The 22,774-nt window shown below is 41.8% G+C and overlaps 1 protein-coding gene across 6 annotated transcripts in view; it reads left to right on the top strand.

Moving 5' to 3' along the window:
- Positions 1-22,774, top strand: part of LOC140486485 (histone H4 transcription factor-like) — a 59,254-nt gene that overhangs the window by 13,599 nt on the left and 22,881 nt on the right. For all 6 annotated transcript variants that reach the window (XM_072585710.1, XM_072585711.1, XM_072585708.1 and 3 more), the window contains exons 2-5: positions 7,029-7,230; positions 10,434-10,660; positions 13,598-13,709; positions 18,135-18,287. In XM_072585710.1, coding sequence (XP_072441811.1) covers positions 7,074-7,230; positions 10,434-10,660; positions 13,598-13,709; positions 18,135-18,287 — 649 coding nt within the window. In that variant the 5' untranslated portion in view covers positions 7,029-7,073. The remainder of the gene's footprint in view (positions 1-7,028; positions 7,231-10,433; positions 10,661-13,597; positions 13,710-18,134; positions 18,288-22,774) is intronic.

Below are 22,774 nucleotides of genomic sequence, written 5' to 3'. Positions count from 1 at the left end.
CGATGTGGATTTCACCAGTTTCCTCATTTCCCCTCCCCCCACCTTATCCCAGTCCCAAGACTCCAACTCAGCACCGTCCTCTCGATCTCTCCATCTTCCTTCCCACCTATCCACTCCACCTTCCTCTCTGACCTATCGTTTCCTCCTCTCCTACCTTTATCTGCCTAACAAGTTCCCAGCTACCTTCCCCCCATTTATCCCTCAGTTGCCCCCCGACCCTCAAGCCTCATTCCTGATGAAGGGCTCATGCCCGAAACATCGATTATCCTGCTCCTCAGATGCTACCTGAACTGCTATGCTTTTCTAGCACCACACTCGACTCTAATCTCCAGCACCTGCAGTCCTCACTTTCTCCTCTAGGAGTTGGGAAGTCATGTTGAGGTTGTATAGGATATTAATGAGGCCTCTTCTGGAACACCTTGTCTGGTCACCCAGTTATAGGAAGAATATTATCAAGCTGGAGACGTTTCGGAAGAGATTTACCAGGCTGTTGCTGGGTATAGAAGGTTTGAGTTATAAAGAAAGACTGGATAGTCTGGGACTGTTTTCATTAGAGGGTAGGAGGTTGAGAGGTGATCTGATAGAAGTTTATAAAGTAATGAGAGGTACATGTAGAGTTTATGTTAGTTGTCTTTTCCTTAGGATGGGGATTGCAAGACTGGGGGCACGTTTTTAAGGTGAGAGAAGAATGATTTTAAAAAAGATATGAGAGGCAAATATTTTACACGGTGGTTCACATGTGGAATGAACTTCCTGAGAAAATGGTGGATGTGGGTGCAATTATTTAAAAGACATTTGGATAGATACATGAATAGGAAAGGTTTGGAGGAGTATGGGCCAGGAGGAGGCAGGTGGGACTAGTTAGTTTGGGATTGTGTTCATCATGGACTGGTTGGACTGAGGAGTCAGTCTCTTGTGCTGCATGACTATAAATGCTGCCTGAACTGCTGTGCTCTTCCAGCACCACTAATCCAGAATCTGGTTTCCAGCATCTGCAGTCATTGTTTTTACCTCTATAAAAGACTCGACAGGCTGAATGGCTTCCTCCTATGTTACTAAACAGTTAACTGCCAGTTCAGTGGTTTTCTGATTAAAATTTTATCAACATGAAAAATTAACTCTCTTCAGATGCTGCTAGGCCTACTACTAAGTATTTCTAGCATTTCTTAATAGAGTATTATTTCACTAGACATAGTTCATCTTAAATCTGTTTCTCTTCATAAATATGCTTTTTCAGCTTTGGTAATATACGAGTAATGATGTACAATACTTTCTCTCTAAATATGTAATTTTTTAACATCTTTGCTGTGATGTGATGTTCACAACGCACCATGGTCTAATTATTGTTATGTTTAAATTTTATCGTTATTTCTTTACTGTTTTCTCTCTTTTTATAAAATGCAAATGTTGTTTATCTACTTGCACTGTTGGTATCACTTTGCATCGCAGCCCAGCTGTACAGCCAACTGAGCAAATTGATCCCCATACCATACTGTCTGAAGGTCCTGCATTCTCAAACTCATCACTCTCCTGGGGTGTCGTCACCCTAAGTTAAATTCGCTACCAGTAATCTTCTCTTATGAGAACAGCCCTATGTTCCTGTGGTACAATGGTGACTTTATTACATTGCATTTTCAGGAAATCATTTATTTGAAACTTTAGGTTTCTGCTCATCAACACGTTACATTTTCTTTTCAACCTACACTCCTTTTCCTTGTCCTGCCACAGTTTTACATGTTCAGTTGCTTCTGTCACCTACCAGCAGCCCCATTGGGTCAGTTTGCTTCCTGCTGAGGTGACTAGGAGAAGGAAAATTCAATCCTTAATTCCTTCACTTTTCAAAACATTATCTATCTTAGTTTTAAAAACAGTTACTGAGGAAGCCTCAACCGCTTCACTGGGCAGGGAATTGCATAGATTCATAACCCTCTGGATGAAGAAGTTCCTTCTTAATTCAGTCCTATACCTGTTCCCCCTAATTTTTAGGGTATATCTTTTTGTCCTAGTCTCACCTGCCAGTATAAACATCCTTTCTACTTCTGTCTTATCTACTCCCTTCATAATTTTATGTTTCTATAAGATCTCTCTTTATTCTTCTAAATTCCTCATAAGCCAACCCCCTCAACTCTGGAATCAACCTTGTGGATCTCCTTTGCACCCCTCCTAGTGCCAATACGTCCTTTCTCAAGTAAGGAGACTAAAACTGCGTGCAGTATGCCAGGTGTGGCCTCACTAGCACCCTATACAACTGCAACATAATCTCCCTGCTTTTAAACTCGATCCCTTTAGCAATGAAGGACAAAATTCCATTTGCCTTCTTAATTATATGTTGCACCTGCAGACCAACCTTCTGTGATTCATGCACAAGGACACCCAGGTCCCTCTGCATAGCAGAGTACTGCAATTTTTTTACCATTCGAATAACAGTCCTTTTTACTGTTATTCCAACTGAAATGCATGACTTCACATTTATTAACATTGTACTCCATCTGTCAGACTTTTGCCCACTCACTTAAACAATTCATGTGCCTTTACAGTCCTCTGTACATTTTGTTCAACCACTCATCTTAGTGTCATCCACAAACTAACATATTGCACGTGGTCTCCAACTCCAAATCATCTATATAAATTGTAAATAACTGCTACCCAACACTGATTCCTGAGGCACACCACTAGTCACTGATTGCCAACCAGAATAGTACTCATTTATTCCCTCCCTTTGCTTCCTGTTGTTTAACCAATCCTCTATCCATTGCTAATACATTGCCTGCAACACCTTGTATCTTTATCTTATGCAGCAGCTTTTTGTGCGGCACTTTGTAGAATATCTTTTGGAAATCTAGGTGCGCCATATCTACTGGGTCCCTGTTCTCCACCGTGTTTGTAATGTCTTCATAGAATTCCAGTAGAGTAGTTAAGCATGACCTGCCCTTCATGAACCCCTGCTGCGTCTGCCCAACGGGCCAATTTCTATCTCGATGCCTTGTTATTTCTTCCTTGGTAATAGACTCTAACATTTTCCCCTCTACAGAAGTTAAGCTAACTGGTATATAATTCCCCATCATTTGTCTAACTCCCTTTTTAAACAGTGGCATCACATTTGCTGTTTTCCAATCTGTCCCAGGATCCAATGAATTTTGGAAAATTACCACAAGTGTATTTGCTATTTCTCCTGCCAACTCTTGTAGAACCCTGAGATGCATTCCATCAGGGCCAGGAGGCTTGTCTACCCTTAGCTCCGTTAGCTTGCCAACACTACCTCTTTCATGATAATGATTGTTTCCAAGCCCTCACCTGTCTTCGTCTCTTTGTCAATTACAGGCATGTTATTCAGGTTCTCCACTGTGAAGACAGGCACAAAATAGCTATCCAATGCCTCAGCCATTACTATATGGGATATAGTAAACCATAGAAAGTAAACCAATCTACTTTCGCCACTCTTTTTATGTTTTATAATTTATAGAAAACTTTGCCATCTGTCTTTATATTCTAAGCTATTTTTTCTCATAATCTATCTTTGTTTTTTTTGTAGCTCTTCTTGTGGCTTTCTTTTGACCTTTAAAGCTTTCCCAGTCTTCTAATTTCCTGCTGATCTTGGCCATTTTGTATACCTTTTCTTTCACTTTGATAGCCTCCCTTATTTCCTTAGTCACCTGTGACAGATTACCCCTTTTCCTACAGTCCTTCCTTTTCACTGGTATATACTTTTGCTGAGCACTTTGAAAAATTGCTTTTCAGTAGCCTCCACTGATCATCAACTGTCCCTCCATAAAGTCTTTGTTTCAAGTCTACTTTAGCCAGCTCCTCCCTCATCCTATTGTCTTCTCCCTTGTTTAAGCACAGGACCCTAGTATTTTATCTTCACACTTTCCATCTGTATTCTAAATTCAACTATACTTGATCGCTCCTTCCAAGAGGATTCCCAACTATTACATCATTAATTATTCCTGTCTCTTTTTACAGGACCAGATGTAGGATAGCTTGCTCCCTTGTCAGTTCCTTTTTCATACTGTTTAAGAAAACTCATGGTTACCTTCATTGAACTCCTCAAGGCTACCCTGACTGTACTGGTTTGAACAATCAACATATAGATTGAAATCCCCCATGATAATTACCGTACCATTTTTACAGGCATTAATTATTTCTTTGTTGTGGTTCTGTTCACCGAGCTGGGAATTTGTGTTGCAGACATTTCGTCCCCTGTCTAGGTGACATCCTCAGTGCTTGGGAGCCTCCTGTGAAGCGCTTCTGTGATCTTTCCTCCGGCATTTATAGTGGTTTGAATCTGCTGCTTCCGGTTGTCAGTTCCAGCTGTCCGTTGCAGTGACCAGTATATTGGGTCCAGATCGATGTGCTTATTGATTGAATCTGTGGATGAATGCAATGCCTCTAGGAATTCCCTGGCTGTTCTCTGTTTGGCTTATCCTATAATAGTAGTGTTGTCCCAGTCGAATTCATGTTGCTTGTCATCTGCGTGTGTGGCTACGAAGGATAGCTGGTCGTGTCATTTCGTGGCTAGTTGGTGTTCATGGATGAGGATCGTTAGCTGTCTTCCTGTTTGTCCTATGTAGTGTGTTGTGCAGTCCTTGCATGGGAATTTGTACACTACATTGGTTTTGCTCATGCTGGGTGTCGGGTCCTTCGTTCTGGTCAGTTGTCTGAGAGTGGCTGTTGGTTTGTGTGCTGTTATGAGTCCTAGTGGTCGCAGTAGTCTGGCTGTCAGTTCAGAAATGCTCTTGATGTATGGTAGTGTGGCTAGTCCTTTGGTTTGCGGCATGTCCTCGTTCCATTGTCTTTCCCTTAGGCATCTGTTGATGAAATTGCGCGGGTATCCGTTTTTGGCGAATACATTGTATAGGTGTTCTTCCTCTTTTTGCAGTTCTGGTGTACTGCAGTTTGTTGTGGCCCTTCTAATAGTGTCTTGATGCAACTTCTTTTGTGTGTGTTGGGGTGGTTGGTTTTGCTACGAAAGCAATGGAGTGCACAAAATCCCATGCAAGGACTACACAAAACACTACATAGGACAAACAGAAGTCAGCTAACAATCTGCATCCATGAATACCAACTAGCCATGAAACGACACAACCAGCTATCCTTAGTAGCCACACACGCAGATGACAAGCAACATGAATTCGACTGGGACAACACTACTATTATAGGATAAGCCAAACAGAGAACAGCCAGGGAATTCCTAGAGGCATTGCACTCATTCACAGATTCAATGAATAAGCACATCAATCTGGATCCAATACACCGGCCACTGCAACGGACAGCTGGAACTGACAACCGGAAGCGGCAGATTCCAACCACTACAAATGCCGGAGGAAAGATCACAGAAGTGCTTCACAGGAGGCTCCCAAGCACTGAGGATGTCACCTAGATAGGGGACGAAACGTCTGCAACACAAATTCCCAGCTCGGCAAAGAGAACCACAACAACGAGCACCCGAGCTACAAATCTTCTCACAAACTTTGAATTATTTCTTTGTTTATTTCCCGTCCCAATGTGATAGTATTATTTGGTGGCCTATAGACTACACCGACCAGTGACTTTTTCTTCTTCGCTATCTGCTGTGATGACCTCTAACTGTCTCTGTTCTAGCTCTGACAAAATACAAAATATATACTTAATTGGAACTGTTTAAATTGACTGCTTCCGTTCAATGGACACCTAGTCCACATCCCATCCTGGATCTAAAAAACATTTTCCCAGTGCTGGGAATCTGTCTCGATCCACTCGTTTTTCTCAAACCCTATCACAATGAGTTGTGGAAAATTCAACCAGTTGACTTTGTCTGTCTCATTCTCCACAGAGGCTACTCTGACCTATAAGTGCCATTGGTTTCTATTTTTATTTCAGATTTCCTGAATCCAGTGTGCTTTTGTCCTATACATTGTTTGGCATGCTACTAGTTTTGTGTCTGTCAAATTGCAATATTCTAATGCCCATGCAAAATGTTGGCATATGTTGAAAGCAATAGCTGAATTAGGATTTCCCCTTTAAGTAGTATTGCTGACTTGAACAGAACTTATTCAGTGCCAACCCTGAGGAGCTGACCTATGGAGCGATGTTAGGCACGGAATGAATAAACAATTTAGTTGTAGGGGTCTCTTGGCACTGTTCAGGAGAACCCCCTGTTTCATATCCTGGCCAACAATCTTTCCTCAACCAATATAATTAACAAAGCAGATCGATGTATTCTTCATCCTTTGGCAAATTGTTGATCATAGTAGATAATGATATGCTTCTGACTTTATGTTAAAATACATTTATTGTATGAGGCACATTGAATCAACATGATAAATATTGAAATTCCTACTTGCAGTGACGCTTTCTGGAATTTCAACAAAGATGTTGCCACGGTTGGAGGATTTGAGCTATAGGAAGAGGTTGAATAGGCTGGGGCTGTTTTCCCTGGAGCGTCGGAGGCTAGGGGGTGATCTTATAGAGGTTTATAAAATCATGAGGGGCATGGATAGGTTAAATAGACAAAGTATTTCCCCTGGGGTCAGGGAGTCCAGAACTAGAGGGCATAGGCTTAGGGTGAGAGGGGAAAGATATAAAAGGGGCAACTTTTTCACTCAAAGGTAATATGTGTATGGAATGAGCTGCCAGAGGAAAAGGTGGAGGCTAATACAATTGCAATATTTAAAAGGAATCTGGAAGGGTATATGAATAGGAAGGGTTTGGAGTGATATGGGCTTTTTGCCCGTGTTTCTTTTTGCCAATTTTTGAAGTTGATTTGGCCGAGATTGAATCTTTCCTAATATTATTAAAAAGCTCATTCTAATTTGCACAAAACCATGCACTACGTTCCCAAATGACCTGGTATCCTTGAACAATGTGATTTACTGTTTTGATTCAAGCTGCCACTGTAGGGCACTATTCAGTCTAAAGGATCAAGTATAATTTTGGATCTTCTGTCACAGCAGTGGGGATGGTGAGAACCAATTCTGAGCTTGTTTTATTTTCTTTTATTTGGGAAAAGAAATGTTATCGGAAAATCTTTGTTTTGTCATCATCTGTAGTATTTGGTGAGAAGAACGTCCTGAGTGGAATGATCTGGTTGGAACATGGCCCCTGGAAAAAGCATCAAGTACTTGGAACTGGTACTGTCCTGTGAATGGGATGGTTGTGCCTTTGTTGGGAAGACGATGGAAGAGTTCTGCGACCACGTAGCTGTGCACTTGAAAGAGTATGTCAATGAGTATGACAGCTTCGGAGATTTAGGTAAATATCTGTTGAGATCACTCTTGAGTCTAGTCCCAGTTGTCTCTTTTGTGTTAATCTTTGTCCCTCACATTCTTTTTCTAATTCCTGTTTCTATGTGGTTCCAGGGGCACTGGTGTCCTCTGATATCTCACTTAGTATAGAGGGAGAACAAGCTATTTGGATACAGAACAGGCTCGAAGGTAGAAGACAGGGTGGTGGTGGAGGGTTGCTTTTCAAACCGGAGGCCTGTAAACAGCAGTCTGCCTCAAGGTTTTGTGCTGGGTTCACTACCTTTTATCATTTATTTGGATGTGAACGTTGGAAGAATGGTTGGTAAGTTTGCAGATGACACCAAAATTGGAGGTGTAGTGGACAGCGAAGAAGGTTACCTCAGAATGCAATGGGATCTTGATCAGATGGGCCAATGGACTGAGGAATGACAGATGGAGTTTAATTTAGATAAATGCAAGGTGCTGCCCTTTGGAAAGGCAAATTAAGGCAGGACTTATACACTGAATGGTAAAGTCCTGGGGAGTGTTGCTGAACAAAGAGACCTTGGAGTGCAGGTTCATAGTTTCTTGAAAGTGGAGTTGCAGGTAGATAGAATAGTGAAGAAGGCATTGGTAAGCTTGCCTTTATTGGTCAGTGCATTGAGTATAGGAGTTGGGTTGTTCAGGACATTGGTTAGGCCACTTTTGGAATATTGCATGCAATTCTGGTCTCCTTCCTATTGGAAGGATGTTGTGAAACTTGAAATGTTTCAGGAAAGATGTGTAAGGATGTTGGCAGGGTTGAAGGGTTTGAGCTTTGGGGAGAAGCTGAATAGATTGGGGCTATTTTCCCTGGAGTGTTGGAAGCTGAGGGGTGAGGTCATCCCTTATTGAGGTTTATGAAATGATGAGGGGCATGCAAAGGGTAAATAGACAAGGTCTTTTCCCCAGGGTGAGGGGAGTCCAAAATTATACGACATAGGTTTAAGAGAGGGGAAAGATTTAAAAGGGCCGTAAGGGGCAATGTTTTCATATAGAGGGTAGTGTGTGTATGGATTGAGCTGCCAAAGGAAGTGGTGGAGGTTGATACAATTACAACATTTAAAAGGCATCTGGATGGGTGTATGAATAAGAAGGGTTTAGAGGGATATGGGCCAAATGCTGGCAAGTGGGACTAGATTTATTTAGAGTTTCTTTATGTGTGAACCTTTGCACTGAAGAGCAACAGAATATTTACTAAAAACATGGATGTGTATATTTACTGTGTACCGTTCCCCAATTTCAGTTACACATAAATGTCTATGTTTTAATGCTATACGGAAGCATTCCCAAAATTTGCTCGTTTATTGACAATGTGACAAGAAATTCCCCTCTCTGCTACTACATACTTCAATCTTGGTGTTTCTCAGCCACTGGTAGACCATAGAGTCATAGAGATGTATAGCATGGAAACAGACCCTTCGGTCCAACCCGTTCATGCCGACCAGATATCCCAACCCAATCTAGTTCCACATGCCATCACCCAGCCTATATCCCTCCAAACCCTTCCTATTCATCTACCCATCCAAATGCCTCTTAAATGTTGCAATTGTACCAGCCTCCACCACTTCCTCTGGCAGCTCATTCCATACACATACCACCCTCTGAGTGAAAAAGTTGCCCCTTGGGTCTTTTTTATATCTTTCCCCTCTCACCGTAAACCTATGCCCTCTAGTTCTGGACACCCCTACCCCAAGGAAAAGACTTTGCCTATTTACCCTATCCATGCCCCTCATAATTTTGTAAACCTCTATAAGGTCACCCCTCAGCCTCCGACGCTCCAGGGAAAACAGCCCCAGCCTGTTCAGCCTCTCCCTATATAACTCAAACCCTCCAACCCTGGCAACGTCCTTGTAAATCTTTTCTGAACCCTTTAAGTTTCACAACATCTTTCCACTTGGGTTCCAAGTTCCTTGTTAAGAGTTCCAATCCAGTTATGCTTGCCGTAGAATGTTTTTGAAGCTGGGATGTGCATGGGTTAAGATTTTTGATTCAAAATGGCAAAATGCCAATAACTAACCTTTTGTTCGCAAGATGTGTGAGTCAGAGTTTAGTGAATTGCGGAGAAGAGACATTGGAAGGATAGTAGTGATAGGTGTCTGGTTAACTCCCTAAGTCTTTATTTTGGTGAAACAGTACCAGATACAGGTGAAGCTATGTAAAGATGTGCATGGAGAAAGTCTTAAATATCCAAACTGATGATTCTTATTTGAAGAGAAGCAGCCATTTTGTATTTCAAAAATGACTGTATATACTTGAGTAATAGTCAAATTTCTTTACCTGAGTTTTAATGTTAAATATTTGTGCTCAGCTATTACATGGATGTGATCTTTTGAGGGGCTGAAATTCATGCCCATCACAATTCTTATCGTATCATTAGCAGAATCCCAATTTATCTCTAAACAAATGAAGAAAACAAAACGAATTATGGTAATTCTGAAAACAGGAGTTGAACACAACAGCCAGTGGACTGGAAGAGAGGGAACAGAGTGGAACAGCAGACGGGAAAGCTGGAGCGAGCCGTGATGGCTGACACACTGACTCATAAACACTGATCTGTTATCTGTGCAGAACTGGAGTCAACTTTAATGAGAGATATATGGAACATTCCAGGTTATTTGGCTAGAACTGGGGGGTCGACTTTTACGTGAGATTGATTATTACTCGAGTGTATACAGTAATTTGTCTGAAGCATTGTGAGAGTTCCAGTGGTGCATTCAGTCTTCTCCAAGTGAACTTATGGGAGGGTCCCTAAGCAGCAGTGCAATTCCTATAGTTAGAAGAGCACCAAGGATAAGGACACCAAAACCAAACACTCATTATGGGCGGCACGGTGGCACAGTGGTTAGCACTGCTGCCTCACAGCGCCAGAGACCTGGGTTCAATTCCCGCCTCAGGTGACTCTGTGTGGAGTTTGCACATTCTCCCCGTGTCTGCTTTCCTCCAGGTGCTCCGGTTTCCTCCCACAATTCAAAAACGTACAGGTTAGGTGAATTGGCCATGCTAAATTGCACGTAGTATTAGGTGAAGGGGTAAATGTAGGGGAATGGGTCTGGGTGGGTTACGCTTCAGCGAGTTGGGGTGGACATGTGGGGCCAAAGGGCCTGTTTCCACACTGTAAGTAATCTAATCTAATAATAAAAGACGATTATGTCAAATAATGAATCCTTTGCTCTTACATTCTCCTTTCAGATGAGTACCAGTGCCTCTGGCGGGGCTGTGGTTTCCTGGCTGTAGAAGGCCCCAATGAACTGGTGGTGCATGTAAACTTCCACAGCTATCATGCTAAGCTGAAATATTTTGGCTTGGAGCTGCAGCGCCTACGTCCAGATCTTCCTGTGTGTTCTCTGGACAACCAGAACCAGAACTTGATTCCAGAGATTGCAGAGACCTTCACCTGTCAGTGGGAGCATTGCGATGTGAGTATCGATTTAGATTCTTAACATCTTATCAGGGTAGATATGGAACGTTGTTTCCCTTTTTGGGAAAATCTAGAACCAGAGACACAATCTCAGAGTAACAGGTTGCCCGGTAAGGACAGAAATAAGGAGGAATTGATGGAATTCTTCTGTATGGAGGGCTGTGGAAGCTGTGTGTTTTAAGTATATTCAGGGCTAAGATAGGTGAGTTTTTAATCGGGAATTACTGTTCATGGGAAAAAGGCAAGAACGTAGAAGTAAAGGGTTATCTCCTCAACCATGAACTCATTGAATGGTGGTACAAACTCAAAGGGCCAAATAATTCACTTCTGCTATTACTTATTATGCTCTTCAGTGTATGTGCTATCATTGGGTGGTTATTTTTTTTAAAAATCAGTGATTGGGATGCATAAGAAATATCCCAGAAGTACAAAGTCTCAAAAGTGGCTAGATAATTTATTCCGCTTTTCTGCTACTACAGCTTGCTTTTAACCTCTGTGTGATTTTCATGAAGTTGCTGCATTTACACTTTTAAAACAAATTAAAATTACCATGGAACTTTAGAGTATAAAAACACAATGACGTTTTAATGATGAAATTTGAGTGATGTCTGTATGTTTATATCCTGAGTGTCTTTAAGTTGGCATGGACAGGATGGTTCGAATGGCTCCCTTCTATCTATGTCATTTCTACAATTCTTTATCTTTTAATTTTTGATGCTCTTTTAATCAAATAATCCTTTCTCTCTCATTACTTCTCTTTCTGTACCTAATTTGCTGCTCAGTCCACCCTATTCTCCACTATCCTGTTTCCTCCTCTGTCTTTGCATCTCATTTATTAAGAAAGCAAACTTTTAGTCCTGTCATTTACCAAGGTCCTGTTGACTTTGACATAAACTTATCAACCTGCATTTCCACCATTTGACAATGGAAGCATTTTTTGAGCTAAGGAGTGAGAGAATCAAATCCCCATTCATGGAGCACACACCAAGATGCCCTGTCCCTACAAAGTCTGATAACAGAATCTGAGAAATATCTTTTGTTCTTCCTTTTCTAATCAAGAGGCATTGGCCATTTCTTAGTGGGATTCTACAGCTAATTGTCACCCACAGGTGTCTTGCTTAGACAGTGCTGGCAGGCTATAGTCCAAACAAGGCAACATTTCAGAACCTGATCATTTCATCGCTTCACACTGTTTATTTTCCAGAGTATATCATTTAAAAATCATTATACTTGAACCCTGACTTTTTTTTATTCATTCATGGAACGTGGACACCAGCAGCCCAGGAAAGTTCAATTGTAGTACCTTGACTACCATCTAGTGTGAGTGTTGGCCTTTTACATGTCTTGGTGCGTCAAAAACTGAGAGGAGTTTTGGTTATCAGTTAAAGCAACAAGGAAGCTGTCAGATTGACATAACAATCCAACTGGCGCACTGCTGTCATCCTAATGGTAAGGAAACCTGCCATTATACGACATAGAACTTGGAAAAATGCTATTTGGCCTCTTGAGCCTGTTTAACTATTCGATAAATCATTTCTGAAAGAGTTGTGGTCTCAACTCTACTTTCCTGTCTTCTTCCCATGCTTATCATTACCTGATCTGGCCAAGACATGACATCAATCCCACAGAAATATTTTAAACTCTTAAGTATCCGCTGGAAATGGCCCAGCAAGCAACTTAGTTGCAACAAATTTGGAACAACCGGGTCTGGGCAATAAATGCTGACTACCCAAGAATGAAAGGTTTTTAGTTTAGTTAACCAAATTTATAGATATTAACCAGTGATTCACTGTGAACATCAGCTAGAGACAGAAACATACTTTACTATTGGCAATCACTGATCCACAAAACTACCTTGCAAGCATTACTACTTTTGGACAGAAGATGAGAATAATCTTGGGGGACGGGTGTTGAAGAAGATTTTAGACTTTCAGACTTTTATTAGTTTTCAGACTTTATTGTCACATGTACTCACTCAAGTACAGGAGTACAGTGAAAAGTATATAATTTTGCCATACATGGAGCCATTTTATGTACCAAAGTACCTCGGAACAAAAAAGGTTTAGGTACAAAGTAGTAAAAGAAACCAGAGTTAAAAAGTTAAACATTATTTCATAGGATTGTGGAAAATTAAAGAAATAGGTTATAGTTTACGTTAAAGTCTTTCATAGTTTAAACGAGGAAAATAAAGAAATAAGCTAAAAGTTCAACATTCAAAATATAATTGGATTTCAGTTTTGTCTATATTAGTCACAGAACTTCAGAAATACCTCATTGTGAAAGAAAGAATTTACTAGTATAAAGTGTCATTCATAATCATAGCACACATAGTGTGCTTTACAGTATGTATTTTTAATACATAACCGTTATGATGTTGAAAGCAGTAATTTGTACACAGTAATGTGGCAAAAAAACAGGTTCAGGGTTACTGGTTGAGTGATAAATATTGTCAATTTCCTTGCTCTTTTATGTCGACCTACACCTTAGACAATGCAGCACTTTTTCAATGTCTCACTAAAATATAAAATGTGATTTGTCCTCAAGTCTCTAGCTTGGAACTTGATCTAACGGTCTTTTGAGTCTGAGGAGAGAGTGGTCTGAGGGGAGAGTGCTGCTTACTAAACCATGCTCATTGAACCATGCTGAACTCTTTTTTTTTTATCTTGAGATTTGAAGTGTTCCAATGTGACAGTGCATTGTATAAGTCTGAGTATTTACTCTGTCAATTGTCTTAACCTTATTTGGAATTTCTACAATGTGAAATATTTGTGAAGTCGAGGTGTTGATATTTGATGACCGTATATGTATTCAAACCTTCAAATGCAATACCTGATGGCGTAACGCTTGTTATTTTTTAAACCCCTACTTGAAATACTTTAGTTGTGTATTATAGAGCCATGGAGATGTACAGCATTAATTTACTTTTTGTTTCTAGAGTACATTTGATAATCCAGAATGGTTTTACCGGCATGTGGACATGCATGGACAGTGCACAGATAAAGAAACTCTTCCTAACAAAAATGAAACCATTTCATGCTGCTGGAAAGGTAACTGGGTGACGCAGGTAGTTGCAGCAAGTTAGAAAGTTTACATTTTAATTCTGGGCTCAAATGTCTTCTTAACCTCAATTTTATTCATTTACAATTGGAATCATGTTTGTTTAAATCTTTTTTAGACATCAAAGGTAGAAATTCCAGATTTCTTACTGAGAACAGAAAATACTGATGATAATCAAGGGGGCTGGCTGTGGAGAGAGAAAAGATTTAGTGAGAAGCTGCTAGACCTGCAATGCATTCCATTTTTATTTCTTGTTCCTAGCATCTGCAGTACTTTACTATAACTTTTATTTTTAGTATTGTTGGACCAAAACTTGCTTGCAGCCTGACAGACCTTATTTCCCAGTTCTGTACTGATGCATCTCTTATCCAGAAGCGATGAGGTATGCATCACAGCAGCTGTGGAATGATGGCTCTCCCCTCCTCCTCCTAGCAGCACCCCCAAAGTGGAATGCCCCTGAGTCTCACTGACCACATTCCCAAGGCATTGTTTTGTGGCAGGCAAATTCTGTCTGCTGTAATTTCCTCCCTCTGACTCCATGAAGTTGGTTAAAAATCACACAACACCAAGATTGTGGTCCATCAGGTTTATTTGGAAGTACTAGCTTTCAGAGCACTGCTCCTTCGTCAGGTAGCTCGTGGGGCAGGATCATAAGACACAGAATTTATAGCACAAGATCATAGTGTCATGCAACTGATACAATATATTGAACTCGGTTGTAGCACTTGAGATTAAAGGGCTGGCTCGAAGGTGGAAGACAGAGCGCGGTGGTGGAGGGTTGGTTTTCAGACTGGAGGCCTGTGACCAGTGGTGTGGCACAGGATTAGTGCTGGGTCCATTACTTTTCATCATTTATATAAATGATTTGGATGTGAGCATAACAGATATAGTTAATAAGTTTGCAGATGAAATCAAAATTGGAGGTGTAGTGGCCAGCGAAGAGGGTTATCTCAAGTTATAATGGGATCTTGATCAGATGGGCTAATGGGCTGAGAAGTGGCAGATGGAGTTTAATTTAGATAAATGCGAGGTGCTGCATTTTGGGAAAGCAAATCTTAGCAGGACTTACACATTTAATGGTAAGGTCCTAGGGAGTGTTGCTGAACAAAGAGACCTTGGAGTGCAGGTTCATAGCTCCTTGAAAGTGGAGTCGCAGGTAGGTAGAATAGTGAAGAAGGCATTTGGTATGCTTTCGTTTATTGGTCAAAGCATTGAGTAGAGGAGTTGGGAGGTTACGTTGCAATTCCAATCTCCTTCCTATCGGAAAGATGTTGTGAAACTTGAAAGGGCTCAGAAAAGGTTTACAAGGATGTTGCCACGGTTGGAGGATTTGAGCAATAGGGAGAGGTTGAATAGGCTGGGGCTGTTTTCCCTGGAACGTCGGAGGCTGAGGGGTGACTTTATGGAGATTTATAAAATTATGAGGAGCATGGATAGGATAGATAGACAAAGTCTTTTCCCTGTGGTAGGGGAGACCAGAACTAGAGGGTATGGGTTTAGGGTGAGAGGGGAAGATATAAAATAGACCTAAGGGGCAACCTTTTCACACAGAAGGTGGTACGTGTATGGAATGAGCTGCCAGAGGAAGTGGTGGAGGCTGGTACAATTGCAACATTAAAAAAGACATCTGACTGGGTATGTGAATAGGACGGGTTTGGAGGGATATGGGCGAGGTGCTGGCAGGTGGGAGTAAATTGCGTAGGGATATTTGGTTGGCATGGACGGGTTGGACTGAAGGGTTTGTTTCCGTGCTGTAGATCCCTATGAGTCTATGACTGCGACTGTTGTTTTAAATTGCTCACTTAAACAATATGATGATCAGAGGATTAGATAGGGTAGACAGTGAGTGTCTTTTTCCTAGGATGATTACTTCAGCGTGTATGAGGGGGCATAACTACAAACTGAGGGGTGATAAATTTAAGAGAGATATCAAAGGCTTTACGCAGAGTGGTAAGGGCGTGGAATGCACTACCTGCTAATGTAGTCAACTTAGCCACATTAGGGAGATTTAAACAATCCTTAGATAAGCACATGGATGACTTTGGGATAGTGTAGGGGGACGAGCTGAGAATAGCTCACAGGTCGGCGCAACATCGAGAGCCGAAGGGCCTGTTCTGCGCTGTATTGTTCTATGTTCTGGTGAAAGTTCATTTGAGACTCATTCTTGACAATAGCTAAGAACTCTTCTTCACATCCCTCCAATATTTATCATACTGCTGATGCCTTCTAAAACAAATCTGATCATTATCTTGGTGTTTTTTCTGGGATCTTGTTATGCACAAATTGCCTGCCACATTTCTAACAATAGTGTCTGTACTTCAGAAGTACATTGTGAGTTATAAAGTGCTTTGGGGTGTAATCTTTGAGACAAATGTTTCTTTCTTTCAGTCCGAAAAGATATTTTCAAATTTAAAGAAAAATGCTTAACACAACTCAAATATAGCATTCCCTGCTACGAAGCTGAAGTGTCAGCTTAAACTTAGAAAGTCATGCAGTTCGATCTTTTGAGGCAAGGGCACAACTAATTGACTAAGCTGATAGCAGGAAGAAGATTTTGTCAAAGATTCTGTACAATGCTTCAGTTTTCATAGAATACACCAGCAGCATATCAGAACTTCAAAAAAGTCAGGACCAGAGGTGACTGTAGTAGCCGTCACTCAGGAAGAAGTTCTGGGGAAGCTGAAAGGCCTTAAAGGACTACACCCCAGCGTTTTGGAAGGAGATAGCTGAGGAGATTGTGGAGGCATTGGTGGTGATCTTTCAGGAATCACCGGAATCAGGCAAGGTACCAGAGGACTGGAAAATGGCTAATGTAACATCCCTGTTTAAGAAGGGAGGGAGCCAGAAGACAGGAAATATTAGGCTAATTAGCCTGACCTTGATCATTGGTAAGATTTTAGAGTCCATTATTAAGGATGAGATTGCCAAGTGCTTGAAAGTACAGAGTAAAATAGGGCAGAGTCAGCACAGCTTCATCAAGGGGGTTCATACCTGACAAGTCTATTAGAATTCTTTTGAGGAGATAACGAGCCAGTTAGACAAAAGAGAGCCAGCGGATGTGATCTATTTATATTTCCAAAAGGCATTTAACATTGTTTCACACAGGAGGCTGCGAAATAAGATCAGAATCCATGGCGTTAAGTGCATGGATAGAGGATTAACTTACTGGCAAAAGGTAGACAATAGAGCTAAAGTAGTCTTTTGCACGTTGGCAGCCAGTGCCGATTGGAGGTCTGCAGGGGTCAGTGTTGGCGCCACAACTATTCACATCATATATTAAGGGTCTGGATAAAGGAACTCGGGGCATTGTTGCTAAGTTTTCAGATGACACAAAGATAAGTGGAGAGGCAGCAGGGAGTCGGTAGAAGGTCTTTCAACATGCCAGGTGAGTGGGCAAAGAAGTGGTAGATGGAATACATTGTGGCAAAGTGTGAGGCTATGCACTTGGGTAGGAAGAATAGAAGTGTAGCCTTCAGGAATCTGAAGTATAAAGGGACTTAGGAGCCATAGTTCAGGATTCTTTTAAGGTTAGCATGCAGGTTCAGTTGGTGGTTAGGTAGTCAAATGCAATGTTAGCATTCATTTCAAGAGTGTTAGAATACAAGAACAGAGATACACTAGTGAAGCTGTATAACGCTCTGATCAGACTGCATTTGGAATGTTGAAAGCAGTTTTGGACCCTGTGTCTAAGGAAGGATATATTGGCGTTGGAGAGGGACCAGAGGAGGTTTACAAGAATGATCCTGTGTATGAAGGGCTTGACAAAGGAGCAGCGGCTGAGGACTCTGGGTCTGTACTCGAGGGCACTTAAAAGAATGAGAGGGTATTTGATTGAAACTTACAACATACTGAGAGGTCTGGATGTTGAGAAGATGTTACCACAAGAAAAAGAGACTAGGACTCGAGGGCACAACCTCAGAAGAACTTTTAGATCTGAGATGAGGCAGAATGTTTTCAGACAGAAGGTAATTAGTCTGTGAAACTTATTGCCACAGAAGGCTGTGGAGGCCAAGTCATTGATTAGATTTAAGACAGATAGCTTCTTGATTGGTTATAAGATCAAGGGTTACAGGGAAGGCATGTGAATAGAGTTGAGAAACACATCATGCATGATCGAAAGATGGAGCAGAATCAGTGGGCTGAATGGCCTACTTCTTCACTCATAACCTATGGTCTTATGGATAGCCGGTTTGCAGCTTGATTTGTGGGAAATATTTTTGCTTTCCCTCTCCCAATGTATCCCTTCAGTGTGTTGTTTTAATTCTAATGAAATGGCCATTGAATGATTGGCACAGGCACAAAGGGCTGAATGCAAATCCCCACCACCAGCACAAATCTGTCCTGTAAGATAGTAGGAAAAATGTACATTTCCAGACATTTTTAAACTTGTTTTTCACATTTTATTCATGCTCCAGGTTGTGGTGCTACATTTAAAATCAAGTTTAAACTTCGTGAGCACCTGAGGAGTCACACACAGGAGAAGGTTGTCTCCTGCCCCAACTGTGGAGGAATGTTTTCCAACAACACCAAGTTCTATGATCATGTTCGCCGGCAGACCTCGAACGAACGTATGTGGTTCTTACAACTGAATAGTTAATTTCTAAAACAAATTAACTTTAGGGTTTTGCTTTAGGAAGTTGTACCAAACTTTCTGGTCACTATTTAGTTCATGTGTGTGTAACCATGTATGATTTGAGGATGGGAACTAGCAGAGGATGTTTCTGTGGTTGAATATCTCTCTGCCGTCAGTAATTTCACAGGTGAAGAATACCCACATGGCTTGGAAGCCACAAAATCTTCTATTTGTTTCTGCCTGAGGACTGAGGAGTGGCAGATGGAGTTTAATTCAGATAAATACGAGGTGCTGCATTTTGGGAAAGCAAATCTGAGGGAGTGTTGCTGAACAAAGAGACCTTGGAGTACAGGTTCATAGCTCCTTGAAAGTGGAGTCACAGGTAGATAGGATAGTGAAGAAAGCGTTTGGTATGCTTTCCTTTATTGGTCAGAGTATTGAGTGTAGGACATTGGTTCGGCCACAGTTGGATTATTGCGTGCACTTCTGATCTCCTTCCTATCGGAAGGATGTTGTGAAACTTGAAGGGATTCAGAAAAGATTTTCAAGGATGTTGCCAAGGTTGGAGGATATGAGCTACAGGGAGAGGCTGGACAGGCTGGGGCTGTAATCCCTGGAGCATCGGACACTGAGGGGTGATGTTATAGAGGTTTATAAAATTCTGAGGGGTATGGATAGGATAAATAGACAAAGTCTTATCCCTGGGGTGGGGGAGTCCAGAACCAGAGGGCATAGGTTTCAGGTGAGAGGGGAAAGATGGATATAAAAGAGATCTCAGGGGCAACCTTTTCACGCACAGGGCAGTACATGTATGGAATGAGCTGCCAGAGGAAGTGGTGGAGGCTGGTACAATTGCAACATTTAAAAGGAATCTGGATGGGTATATGAATAGGAAGGGTTTGGAGGGATATGGGCTGGTTGCTGGCAGGTGGGACTAGATTGGGTTGGGATATGAGGGCATGAGATGGGAACTGACAAAAATAGACTGGAAGCAGAGGCTAGCGGGGAAGACAGTAGAGCAAAAATGGCAGGAGTTTGTTGGTTTAATTAAGGACACTGTACAGAGGTTCATCCCCATGAAAAGAAAGATTATCCAGGGAGGGATTAGACAGCTATGGCTGACAAAGGAAGTCAGGAAATGTATTAAAGAAAAAGAGAGATCCTATAAAGTGGCCAAGAGCAGTGGGAAATCGGAAGATTGGGAAGGCTACAAAAACAAACAGAGGATAACAAAGAGAGTAATAAGAAAGGAGAGGATCAAATATGAAGGTAGGCTAGCCAGTAATATTAGAAACGATAGTAAAAGTTTCTTTCAATACATAAGAAACAAACGACAGACAAAAGTAGACATTGGGCCACTTCAAAGTGATGGGAGATAAAGAAATAGCAGGAGAACTTAACAAGTACTTTGTGTCAGTTTTCACAGTGGAAGACAGGAGTAATATCCCAACAATTAAAGGGAGTCAGGAGGCTGAGTTGAGTATGGTTGTTATTACAAAAGAGATAGTGCTAGAAAAGCTAAAAAGTCTTAAAATTGATAAATCTCCTGGCCCCGATGGGATACATCCCAGAGTTCTGAGAGAGGTGGCTGAAGAAATAGTGGAGGCATTGGTTGAGATCTTTCAAGAGTCACTGGAGTCAGGGAAAGTCCTGGATGATTGGAAGATCGCGGTTGTAACCCCATTGTTCAAGAAAGGATCAAGACAAAAGATGGAAAATTATAGGCCAATTAGCCTAACCTCGGTTGTTGGTAAAATTCTAGAATCCATCATTAAGGATGAGGTTTCTAAATTCTTAGAAGAGCAGAGTCTGATTAGAACAAGTCAACATGGATTTACTAAGGGGAGGTCATGCCTGACAAACCTGTTGGTATTCTTTGAAGAGGTGACAAGCAGGTTAGACCAGGGAAACCTAGTGGATGTGGTCTATCTAGACTTCCAAAAGGTCTTTGATAAGGTGCCACACGGGAGGCTGCTGAGTAAGGTGAGGGCCCATGGTGTTCGAGGTGAGCTACTGGGATGGATTGAGGATTGGCTGTCTGACAGAAGGCAGAGAGTTGGGATAAAAGGTTCTTTTTCAGAATGGCAGCCGGTGACGAGCGGTGTCCCGCAGGGTTCAGTGTTGGGGCCACAGCTGTTCGCATTATATATTAATGATCTGGATGAAGGGACTGGGGGCATTCTAGCGAAGTTTGCCGATGATACGAAGATAGGTGGACAGGCAGGTAGTACTGAGGAAGTGGGGAGGCTGCAGAAGGATCTAGACAGTTTGGGAGAGTGGTCCAGGAAATGGCTGATGGAATTCAACGTGAACAAATGTGAGGTCTTGCACTTTGGCAAAAAGAATAAAAGCACAGACTACTTTCTAAACGGTGTGAAAATTCTTAAAGCCAAAGTACAAAGGGATCTGGGAGTGCTAGTCGAGGATTCTCGAAAGGTCAACATGCAGGTTGAGTCTGTGATTAAGAAAGCGAATGCGATGTTGTCACTTATCTCAAGAGGGTTGGAAAATAAAGGCAGCGATGTGCTACTGAGACTTTATAAAGCTCTGGTTAGGCCCCATTTGGAGTACTGTGTCCAGTTTTGGTCCCCACACCTCAGGAAAGACATACTGGCACTGGAACGTGTCCAGCGGAGATTCACACGGATGATCCCTGGAATGGTAGGTCTAACATATGAGGAACGGCTGAGGATCTTGGGATTGTATTCATTGGAGTTTAGAAGATTAAGGGGAGACTTAATAGAGAAGTACAAGATAATACATGGCTTGGAAAGGGTGGATGCTAGGAAATTGTTTCTGTTAGGTGAGGAGACTAGGACCCGTGGACACAGCCTTAGAATTAGAGAGGGTAAATTCAGAACAGAAATGCGGAGACATTTCTTCAGCCAGAGAGTGGTGGGCCTGTGGAATTCATTGCCGCAGAGTGCAGTGGAGACCGGGACGCTAAATGTCTTCAAGGCAGAGATTGATAGATTCTTGTTGTCTCGGGGAATTAAGGGCTACGGGGAGAATGCGGGTAAGTGGAGTTAAAGTGCCCATCAGCCATGATTGAATGGCGGAGTGGACTCGATGGGCCGAATGGCCTTACTTCCACTCCTATGTCTTATGGTCTTATGGGATATCTGGTCAGCATAGACGAGTTGGACCGAAGGGTCTGTTTCATGCTGTACATCTCTATGACTCTATTTCGCCAAATGGAGTAAGCTGGGCCTCTATATCGCCTCTTTCTTGAAGGCATAACTTAGCTGAAATTTGAAGAAACGATAATGAGTTTCTGATTTTTTTAATGCATCCTAGTAGTGAAGCAGATAATCCTCACATATATGATGTTGTGTCTGTTTCATGTGCTGCTAGGTTTGTTGAGAGCCTGAGTTTTTTTGTTTGTCGTGTATTAGGGAAAGAAAGACTGACTTTGATTTCTGTAGGGAGACAGTGAGGTTTGCAGATGCTGGAGATCAGAGTTGACAGTGTGTTGCTGGTAAAGCACAGCAGGTCAGGCAGCATCCGAGGAGCAGGAAAATTGATGTTTTGGGCTGGAGCCCTTCATCAGAATGCAGGGCTCTGGCTCAAAATGTTAATTTCCCTGCTCCTCAGATGCTGCCTGACCTGCTGTGCTTTTCCAGCAACACACTGTCAACTTTGATTTCTATAACTCCTTTCTTTTTGATTAGATTCCCTTTGGCCCAACAAGTCCACACTGACCCTCCAAAGAGTAACCCATCCAGCCCCATTTCTCTCTGACTAATGAGCGATTTAGCATGGCCAATTCACCTGTCCTACACATCTTTGGACTGTGAGAAGAAACCAGAGCACACCCATGTAGACACAGGGAGAATGTGCAAACTGTAAACAGACAGTTACCCCAGGCTGGAATCGAACCTGGGACCGTGGTGCTATGAGGCAGCAGTGCTAACCACTGAGTCACCATGCTGCCCACAAAGTTGTTACTTTGTATTAAATAAATCAGAGTTTTTGTAAGTGAACTCTTGTGAACCATGTCTCTTGTGAACCGATGGAAGCATTCAGAAAAAAATCAAGGTCAAGAAGAAACTTTCAAATCAGGAAGAAGTAAACCAACAGATCTGGTTTACAAACAGCCTGGGAAGCTGTTTTCCCATTTTTGCACTCTGCCCATATGCATTTTTCCTCCTATTTGAGTGTAAAAGTGTATTTATGTGGGGTTTAGAGTTTAATTTGTAGAGTAACTAGTTATAATTGTTTGTTCACAGAGCATACCAAGTGCTTTACAGCTGATGAGGTACTTTTGAAGTATGGGGTTTATGGCTCAATTGGTTAGACAGTTGGTCTGCAATGCAGACTATTGCCAACAGAGTTCAATTCCTGCACCAGCTGAGGTTGCCATGCAGGGCTTTCACCTTTCCCTTGTCTGAGGCGTGAGAATTCTTAGGTTAAACTGTCAAAAGTTGTTTTGTCTCTGATGAGAGAATAGCCCTGTGGTCCTGTAGGATCTTTTCATTTTTG

Source organism: Chiloscyllium punctatum, chromosome 15, assembly GCF_047496795.1.
Source record: "Chiloscyllium punctatum isolate Juve2018m chromosome 15, sChiPun1.3, whole genome shotgun sequence".
NCBI lineage: Eukaryota > Metazoa > Chordata > Chondrichthyes > Orectolobiformes > Hemiscylliidae > Chiloscyllium > Chiloscyllium punctatum.
Note: the sequence above shows the minus strand (reverse complement) of the source record. Positions and strands in the feature narration are given on the sequence as shown.